This window comes from Bactrocera tryoni, unplaced genomic scaffold (genome assembly GCF_016617805.1).
Source record: "Bactrocera tryoni isolate S06 unplaced genomic scaffold, CSIRO_BtryS06_freeze2 scaffold_7, whole genome shotgun sequence".
NCBI classification, from domain to species: domain Eukaryota; kingdom Metazoa; phylum Arthropoda; class Insecta; order Diptera; family Tephritidae; genus Bactrocera; species Bactrocera tryoni.
The window spans coordinates 15167316-15178014 of NW_024396366.1; the positions used below are offsets into that span (position 1 = coordinate 15167316).

The 10699-nt window shown below is 39.0% G+C and overlaps 1 protein-coding gene across 2 annotated transcripts in view; it reads right to left on the reverse strand.

Annotated features, from left to right (window-relative positions):
• The window catches only part of LOC120781455 (transcription initiation factor IIB), a 348751-nt gene extending 338315 nt beyond the window's left edge, over nt 1–10436 (reverse strand). Inside the window, exons 1-2 of one of the 2 annotated variants that reach the window (XR_005706067.1) lie at nt 10279–10436; nt 9797–10211 (exon numbers count right to left, since the gene is read on the reverse strand). Coding sequence is in view for 1 of the 2 variants with exons in the window: in XM_040113669.1 (XP_039969603.1) it covers nt 9797–10211; nt 10279–10298 (435 nt within the window). In the remaining variant the exon portion in view is untranslated. The remainder of the gene's footprint in view (nt 1–9796; nt 10212–10278) is intronic. The other variant, XM_040113669.1, reaches the window with a different exon arrangement.
• Nucleotides 10437–10699: the final 263 nt, after the last annotated feature.

The following is a 10699-nucleotide window of genomic DNA, read 5'->3' on the forward strand; positions in this document are numbered from 1 at the left end:
GTTGATAAAGAAAAAAGAATCACGCGATGATACAAACAAAGAAAAAGCTGTCATTGAAAAATCCTTAATTTTTGGTTCTTAAGATGTGGCAAAGCTGGTTTTCCTCGTAAATGCAAACACTCTAACGTTTTCAGCCATGAATTTGATAAGTGAAATTAATAAATTTAGCTGAAAAATAACAAAATAAAAGTGAAATGTGAACTCATGTGATCAAATTGAAATTTATACTTCGCGTGTTTTTCGAATCGGTAATTTTTTTTCTGTAAATTGGTAGTACCGTTAGTGACATCTATGCTAAATTTCACGTCAAAATTTTCATTAGTAGGTATTTGAGATACGCGTCGTTTTGTGAGGCTCTAGAAGTGGATTCTTCTATTTTTACTATGTCTGTACTTATTGAACAAAAAAGTGCGATAATGCACCATCTCATACTGCATTGGTTATTCGTGATCATTTCGCCACATTTTCAACTAATATCGTGCCGCTACCACCGCATTCGTCTGATTTACCTTCGTGTAACTTCTGGCTATTCAACAAATTCACATCACCACTCCGAGGACACCGTTTTGACTCAATTGAGGATATAAAACCTGAATTGAAAAAGGCTCTGATGGCCATCACGACGGAGGATTTTTCCAAGTGCTATGATGACTGCAAAATTCGTTGATATAAGTGTATTGCAGTGGGAGGGGATTACTTTGAAAGAGGTGAAATGGAACAAAATACGAAATACACGAAATATGGTTATCTGTAGTACTAGGTTCCAGCATAAGAAGATTCATCAAGCTACCTGGCTGTCTCCGGATCGAAAAACTACCAACCAGATCGATCATGTTGTGATAGATGGAAGACACGTCTCCAGTGTTTTAGACGTGCGTGCGCTCCGAAGTCCTAACATCGACTCGGACCACTATCTTGTTGCAGCTAAGATTCACACTCGCCTCTGTGCAGCAAAAAACGCACGCCAACAAACACAAAGAAGGTTCGACGTCAAGAAGCTGCAATCACAACAGACAGCCGAACGATTTTCTACTCGGCTTGCACTCCTGCTCTCTGAGAGCACTAGTCAACAACTCGGTATAAGGGAACTGTGGGACGGCATTTCAAATTCCTTACGTACAGCTGCAACCGAAACCATTGGATTTAGGAAAGAGCAAAAGAACAGCTGGTACGACGAGGAGTGCCGTGTCGCAGCGGAGAGAAAACAGGCTGCCTACCTCGCAACGTTACGATCGACCACTACACGTGCGGGATGGGATAGATACCGAGAGTTGAAGAGGGAAGCGAGACGCATTTGCAGACAGAAAAAGAAAGAGGCCGAAATGCGTGAGTACGAAGAGCTTGATAAGCTGGCCGACAGGGGTAATGCTCGAAAATTCTACGAAAAAATGCGGCGGCTTACAGAAGGTTTCAAGACCGGAGCATACTCTTGTAGAACCCCCAAAGGTGATCTAGTCACTGATGCCCAGAGCATAGTTAAATTATGCAGGAAACAGTTCTCCAGCCTGCTGAATGGCAGTGAACGCACAACACCAGGAGAAGGAGAACCCGATTCCCCAATCGATGACGAAGGAGCAGACGTTCCATTACCCGATCATGAAGAAGTTCGAATAGCAATTGCCCGCCTCAAGAACAACAAAGCGGCAGGGGCCGACGGACTACCGGCCGAGCTATTCAAACACGGCGGCGAAGAACTAATAGGGAGCATGCATCAGCTTCTTTGTAAAATATGGTCGGACGAGAGCATGCCCAACGATTGGAATTTAAGTGTGCTATGCCCAATCCATAAAAAAGGAGACCCCACAATCTGCGCCAACTACCGTGGGATTAGCCTCTTCAACATCGCATATAAGGTTCTATCGAGCGTATTGTGTGAAAGATTAAAGCCCACCGTCAACGAACTGATTGGACCTTATCAGTGTGGCTTCAGACCTGGAAAATCAACAACCGACCAGATATTCACCATGCGCCAAATCTTGGAAAAGACCCGTGAAAGGAGAATCGACACACACCACCTCTTCGTCGATTTCAAAGCTGCTTTCGACAGCACGAAAAGGAGGTGCCTTTATGCCGCGATGTCTGAATTTGGTATCCCCGCAAAACTAATACGGCTGTGTAAACTGACGTTGAACAACACGAAAAGCTCCGTCAGGATCGGGAAGGACCTCTCCGAGCCGTTCGATACCAAACGAGGTTTCAGACAAGGCGACTCCCTATCGACTTCTTCAACCTGCTCCTGGAGAAAATAGTTCGAGCTGCAGAACTAAACAGAGAAGGTACCATCTTCTATAAGAGTGTACAGCTGCTGGCGTATGCCGACGATATCGATATCATTGGCCTCAACACCCGCGCCGTTAGTTCTGCTTTCTCTAGGCTGGACAAGGAAGCACAGAAAATGGGTCTGGTAGTGAACGAGGGCAAAACGAAATATCTCCTGTCATCAAACAAACAGTCGTCGCACTCGCGACTTGGCTCTCACGTCACTGTTGACAGTCATAACTTTGAAGTTGTAGATAATTTCGTCTATTTAGGAACCAGCATTAACACCACTAATAATGTCAGCCTGGAAATCCAACGCAGGATTGCTCTTGCCAACAGGTGCTACTTCGGACTGAGTAGGCAATTGAAAAGTAAAGTCCTCTCTCGACGAACAAAAGCCAAACTCTATAAGTCGCTCATAATTCCCGTCCTGCTATATGGTGCAGAGGCTTGGGCGATGACAGCAACCGATGAGTCGACGTTACGAGTTTTCGAGAGAAAAATTCTGCGAAAGATTTATGGTCCTTTGCGCATTGGCCACGGCGAATATCGCATCAGATGGAACGATGAGCTGTACGAGATATATGACGACATTGACATAGTTCAGCGAATTAAAAGACAGCGGCTACGCTGGCTAGGTCATGTTGTCCGGATGGATGAAAACACTCCAGCTCTGAAAGTATTCGTCGCAGTACCCTGCCGGGGGAACAGAGGAAGAGGAAGACCTCCACTCCGTTGGAAGGACCAAGTGGAGAAGGACCTGGCTTCGCTTGGAATATCCAATTGGCGCCACGCAACGAAAAGAAGAAACGACTGGCGCGCTGTTGTTAACTCGGCTATAATCACGTAAGCAGTGTCTACGCCAATTAAGAAGAAGAAGAGAAGAAATGGAACAAATTCACCTTTCAATTTGATGACAGTAGTATTTAAATATTCAATGCGAAAATCTTTAATGAAATATAGCGAAATACCATGGTTATTAGTGCAAATTTTAGAATTTTTAATCGGGAATATTCTATGAAATACAATTATTGTTAGCAACATTATTTATTTTTGTTTGATTGGTATAGATTTTGTATCTTATGTTATTTAATAAACAAAGATAAAAAAAATCGTTTCAACCAATTTTTCTCGCCCAGGAGTTTTAAGGGGGTATTCTACTCTAGAATTTTGAAAAATTCGATTTTTTTCATATATTTAAAGTTTAGACCCTTAAGAACATATCCTCCAAAGAATTTTTAAAAATTAAAATTATTATAAGAGCCACAGTTACTTTAGTGACGCAGTACCTAGCCCGGTTCGGCCGTATCGAATTTTTTAAACGCGTTTTTCTCGAAACTACTTTTTTTCCACACGGTACCGGCATTATCTCAAGTTCTTTTCAACCGATTTACTTGAAATTTTGTGTGAACCTTCTTTATATAATCCTTTATCGTTCCTATAAGCATCATTTAAAAATTTTGGTTTTTAATATGTTAAAAAAATTCAGGAATTTCAAAAAAAAGCGTAAAAAATGATTTTTATTTTCAGGCAGTCGCCATTTTTCAAAAAAAAAAATTTCGTGTTCCCTGAGGTAGGGACTATAACAGCATCCCTTACTGATTAAGAATTTCTTTTGATTTTTTTTTTTGTCAGACCACCAGGAGAGTCAGGATCAATGTCACCAGGATGCGCCATTTTTTTTATACCTGTCTCACAATAGACAATAGACAAAAAGATGCCGACGATATACCCTCCACGTCACAAGGGCAACCCGAAATAAATGCTAGTGTACCTAGAAGGCAAAAATTAGAAAGTACAGCAGATCGCTTAAAAAGATTTTTAAATGAGGAAGATAAAAAAATGGAGAATTTGATCAGATAAAAATGGATAAAATGCTAGCAGCTATACGCCTATGTATCAAGCAATAGAGAATAATAATAAAACTGTTGCAAGAGCTATTACTGAATTAAAAGATGAGTTTGTAAGTATAAGTACTCAATTGCTAAGCAATTCTGTCTTGAATTTCACAACACCCCTGATTATTATTACTATTCCTTGAGTGATTTACGATGTCAATAAAAAATTTAGATAGCCAATTTAACTAATCATTTATATTGTTATCACGATAAATGATATCCTTGACAACAAAGAGCAAGCGGAGCCCCGAGTTTAGACTAGTTATTTATGTAAATAAGACGATAAGTCGGCTTTTTCAAAGTAAAGTCGACCTGAATTGATTTGGAGTCGTTTAATTTGATGCGCCACTTAGATGCCCACTTAGTAATTGCCACGTTATAACCAGTTTCCATCGGTTGCAAGTTTGAGTATACATCCTCTTGTTTAATGCGGAAGTATCTATCTTTTAAGTACGAAGCAATTATTTCGCAAAATTGTTTGGGTAGAGCAGCAGACTCGAATGCCAAACGTTCTTTTTATGAATTGGACTTTCAACGAAATTAACGATTCGGTGTACCTGGACAATTGTTGAATGGTGGTCACGGAAGCCAAATTGATGTGTTGGTATGAGGTGTTTATGAACAATTATTGGTTTGAGCTTATTTATGAGTACATTCTCAAAGATCTCAGATAAAGCTGGCAGCAGGTCTATATTATGTAATATCGTGTACTGACTTACCCGGCTTAGGTTTAATTATGACTTCTGATACTTTCCAAAGCGATGAAACGTATCTTAGACTGTTTATAATAAGGGGTGTTGTGGAATCCTAGACAGAATTGTTTAGCTGTGAGAATTGCAAACCAATTCTGATTTTCAATGGTCCACAGAATCTGATTGGATTTTCGTCTTTTCGAACATACGCAAAACCAATATTCGAACCAGCCGTTTAGAAACTGGATTGAACTAACTGATACAGTATCACTGGATGAAAAGGTAAACTGGCTATACGAGAGAATGAACGATGGAATTGTGCAATTTGTTCCTGTCCATACTAACAGAAAAAGCAATTATTCATGCTGGTTTTCTAGGGAGCTGATGTGTAAAATACAGCGAAAAAGGATGCGCATGCAACATACAAGAAATTAAAAACCGGTTATGCCTACAATGTTTTTCATCGGTTACGGTCGGAATGCAAAAGAATCGGCAAAGGGTGTTACAGCGCATACACGTCCAGGATGGAGGAGCTTGTACGGGTGGATTCGAGTCAGTTTTGGAAATTCGTCAAAAGCAGGAGACGGAACAATATGGATATCCCATCCTCCGTGTCGTGGATGATAGCGTAGCTACGACGGGTGGGGAAGTGAGCAATCTGTTTGCGTCGTTCTTTGGTAGCATCTATGCGGAGAAAGTTAATGATAATAGGGAACCAATGCCCACAGCTCAAGCTGTGTAAACATCGACGAGCTACGATGTGAAATTATCGGAACTCACCATCCGCTTCGCTGAAGTGTACGAGCAAATGTGCAAACTAGATGGAAAGAAAGGAGCCGGACCAGATGGAATACCGAACATATTACTGAAGAGCTGTGCAGTCGGACTTGCCCAACCAATAACCCACACCTTTAGTAAATCACTGGAGATGGGTATTTTTCCGTCGGCATGGAAACGCTCGTATATTTGTCCAATTTACAAGGCGAGATCTGAGGTGTCCAACTACAGGCCAATATGCATACAACCGGCAATGGCAAAGTTGTTTGAGAAACTTGTTTTGCAGCAGGTGAATTTCGCCTTCAAGAATACGATGTCGACCAATCAACATGGGTTCTTTGGCGGCAGGTCTATGGCTACAAACCTTTATCTATATGTCGATTACGTACTGAGAGCGTTGGACAAGGGTGAAACAGTTCACAATATCTAAACGGACTTCAGCAAAGCCTTCGACATGGTGGATCATGAGCTCTTAATAGAGAAGATGGATCGCTACGGAGTGACGGGATATGTATTGAGTTGGTTTAACTCGTACTTGACTGGGAGATTCCTGCAGGTGCGAGTCAATTGCTATGTGACGTCCGAGTTTAAAGTGTCGTCCGGGATCCCACAGGGTTCCCATCTGGGGCCAGTGTTGTTTAGCATATTTGTCAACGACATTGGGGACAAAATATCGTCGGAATTTTTACTATATGCTGATGACCTCAAGATGTTCCGGAAGATAAGCACTGACGATGATATTAGTGCATTACAGCAAGACCTTGATTGACTTGAGGAGTGGTGCGACGAAAATAAAATGAGTTTAAATTTAAAAAAGTGCGTGGTGATGTTCTTGTCACGGTCCTTGAGTCGTCTGTCCAGCTGTTTACCGTATCGCTGATTATCAGCTAGAAGAAGTCACAGTAGTAAAAGATCTTGATGTCATTATTGACAATGCACTAAATTTCGCCGGGCACATTGACAAAATTACATTTCATATTCAGATGTGGGGATGACTTCAGGAATGCTGATACGTTCGTAAGGCTGTACTCGACCTTGGTGCGTCCGATGTTGGAGTATTGTTCATTGGTTTGGTCTCCTCATACCGACTGTCTCATTGACAAAGTGGAGAGAGTGCAGAAGGAACTGTGTAAATATGTCGCGTACTTCCTGGGACGTAAAGGATGGATCGGAGGCTCGGAGGAGGTTCGTGGTCAATTTGGGATTTGTGAACTGATGAGTCGGAGACAAGTATCAGTTCTCTGGTTTGCTTTTAAATCAACTTAAACTTAGTCAATAGATATTTCGAGCGCTCGAAAAAAAATATCCCTGGTCGGTCCAAAACCCCGGTGTTCATAATTCTTCTTTGTCCAAATTCTTCTTCTTTCTGCAATAATAATGAATTATAAATTTTTCTATTACGTATTTCTCATTTTTAACAATTCTCGATCAGTCTCGAATATTTCCTATTATGTATTTCTCATTTTTGCCAATTCTCGATCAGTCTCGAATATTGAGAGTATCGATATTTTAATTTATTTTTATTTTTCCAATTATTATAATTTTTCTATTATGTATTTCTCATTTTTACCAATTCTCTTTCAGACTCGAATATTGAGAATATCGATATTTTAATTTCTTTTTATTTTTCCAATTAATATTATTTTTCTATTATATATCTCATTTTTATCAATTCGTGTTTAGTCTCGAATATCGAGAGTATCGATATTTCGAACCCGATCACTGTTTGTATCACTAGTGCTCAATTGAATTTCGAACAGTGATGCCATTTATAGCGTAAATATCGTGCAAAATCGTAATATTTTTTATTGTTTTTTTTTGCAAAAAAAAACAGAAAAATACATAACGCGCCATAATTGGAATTAAAAACACGAATTTTAAGACATTTCCCGTGAAAATTGGTGCACGTTTTCGGAAAAGCCGCTCTTCTGAACCTTTACCGTAAAATCTTTTAGAAATTTTATTATCTTGATAAATACCGGTGTTGGTCCGACCAGGGCCGCCAATGCAAACAGGAGTTTAACTGATCACGCCCCGGTGTTGGTCCGACCAGGGTTATTTTTTGAAGGGCGGACGAAAGCCGCCAGTGCAGAGAGGAAGTCAACGAGAAAGAACTGATCACGGCCAGGTGTTGGTCCGACCAGGGTTATATTTTTGAAGGGCGGACAAAAGCCGCCAGTGCAGAGAGGAATTCAACGAGAAAGAACTGATCACGCCCAGGTGTTGGTCCCACAAGTGTTATTTTGAAGCACGGCCGAAGGCCTCCAATTAATTAGAATGCAACACTTTTGTTATGCGAACAAAAATTATTGAACAAAATGCTATTTACCCAAAGTCTTAGTAGTGTATATGTGTATTTTTTTTTTAATCCTGACTAATTTCTGTATCCGTCCGTACCGTCAAATCGCGGCGCCAAAAACATCATAATGACCCACGATTTCAGGGTTAAAAGTGGTATGGTTGGATAGTGCTGATGCCCCAGATTAAGAATATATATAATTATTGCCGCCGCAAACTTATACTTTTCGAGATATTTGCATTTAACGTTGAAAATTTTGCAAATTTAATTTTGCAATTTCTCGACTTATGGTTAGTTTTTCTTCCATATTATGCACTTTTTAAACACTTAAAATTCACTACAATATTTCTACATATTTATTTTTTATTACTATTTTAGATATTTGCTTAAAATAAGCATTTTATATTTTACATAAATATTACTACACGCACAATAACAATAAGGCCCGGTTTCACAGTCCATACTTATGTTGTACTTAAGATAAAACAGGAAAATATTGTTTTACAGTTCATACTTATGTAATGCTTAAGTACTGAAAAGGGGAGACTTAAGCAGTGCTTAAATAACAGCTGATTTTTGTTTTGAATTTGCTTTGAATTTTCAGCGACATCTTTCGTAGCGTAGGGCAAGTGTCCGTTCGTTTGCACTCAATAACAGCTTATACTTTTCCTTCAGTTCCCATAGGTGCTCCGACTCGCTACTGATGAAATTTGGGGTTCTTTTGTTGTTTTCATCAATTTTTGATATAATTTTCCTCGCAAATTTATGTATTGTCTGTTATAATTTAAATATTTCAAACATATTTTTATGAATGACATTTGTAAAACATATGTTGCCCATAACGTTGCCATATATCATAATAAAATTTTATAGAAATTGAGCATTGACTGTGAAACGCAAACGACCACTCAGTTTGCAACAATACTTAGCTAAGATTTTATTTAGGCACAACTTAAGTATGGACTGTGAAACCGGGCATAAGTGTTCCGTGTTGTCAAATAATAAGTGTTACCATATCACAAATGATTGAAAACAATAAAAATAAATAAAAAAAACTCAAATACATGAAAAAAATTATCCTGCGCGACCAACACCTGGGTGTGTCAGTTTTTTACGATTGAAACTTCTTTTTGCGTTGGCGGCGCTTCAAAAAAATAACCCTGGCCGATCCAACACCGGGGTGTGCCAACACCAGGGTGTGTCAGGTTTTTTTCGAGTAAAACTCCTTTTTGCGTTGGCGGCCTTCGGCCGCGCTTCAAAAAAATAACCCTGGCCGATCCAACACCGGGGTGTGCCAACAACAGGGTGTGTCAGGTTTTTTTTTCGAGTAAAACTCCTTTTTTGATTATTACTCATTATATAGCAAGAAAAAGGATAATGATTTATGTATTTGGGGTATAAACCTATTTTTTATTCGTTTGATAAATGTGTAGATATGGCAATACTTATTATTTGACAACACGAAACACTTATTATTTATAATAATAACTATTTATAATAATATTTATGTAAAATATAAAATGCTTATTTTAGCAAACATCTAAAATATTAATAAAAAATAAATATGTAGAAATATTGTAGTGAATTGTAAGTGTATAAAAAGTGCATAATACGGAAGAAAAACTAACCATAAGTCGAGAAATTGCAAAATTAAATTTGCAAAATTTTCAACTTTAAATGCAAATATCTCGAAAACTTAAAGTTTGCGGCGGCTATAATTATATATATTCTTAATCTGGAGCATCAGCACTATCCAACCATACCACTTTTAACCCTGAAATCGTGGGATGGTATACTAAAGCCGACCCCCTTTGTAAATATCCCGAAAACCAATTCACATCTACTACAAAGAAAATTGACACTTCACCTACCTGCTTAAAGAGATTATTAGCGCGATCAACTATTGTTTTTGGAAGATTTATCCGATCTGCCATTGTAGATATTTCCTTGAAGGCTGAAATCAATGATCTATCGGAGCTACTCATTGTGCGTCTATTTTGATATTTTGCTGCACCAAATGCGTCATAGGATGCAGACCCTGTTCCCGGTCCAATTATTGTTGACAGATCTCCCCCACCAAGCAATGGATTTTCAGCTCCTCCGACACGGCTTGGATCAACACCACTTTTTTCATTACTAAACGTACGCCACTCCGAGCCTACATCAATAACACGATCACCTACTACAAGTCCACATTCTGAGCAAATCATGTCTCCAGCTCTGTAGTCCTCAATTAGTGGTGCTTCAGGATGAGCGTAGCAACATAATTTGCTACTGCCATCGGATCTTAATATGATCATATATGCAGCACGTTCAGTATTAATAAATATTACAAAACTCATGCGTCACTCACCTACTATTTATACTCGACATTTCTTTTTATACTGAAAATTTTGGGATATATAGTTAATATTACTAAACACTTCCTAAAAAATTTTCTTTGCATCTAAATTGGTATATAAACACAGAAGCTTTTCTATTACCGCTGAACCCTAACCATAACGGGGTGTCTGGTTTGGCAATTTTCGATTGCTGAAAATCTGAATCGCTCTCAATATTGCTGATAGAGACTTCACAAACTTCCAAAACGGGTTCAGAATCGGACGTGCAAGCGACTTGTTATTGTTCAATTTTCCAAATGTTTCCGGTCATCTCGACAGGCAAAAATGTATGGCATACTAACTGTCAAATCTATTGCTATTGCCATTGCCAAATCTGTATGTGGGCATTTGTTATCATAACATAATCATTTCCGAAAAGGCGTCCGGTAGGTG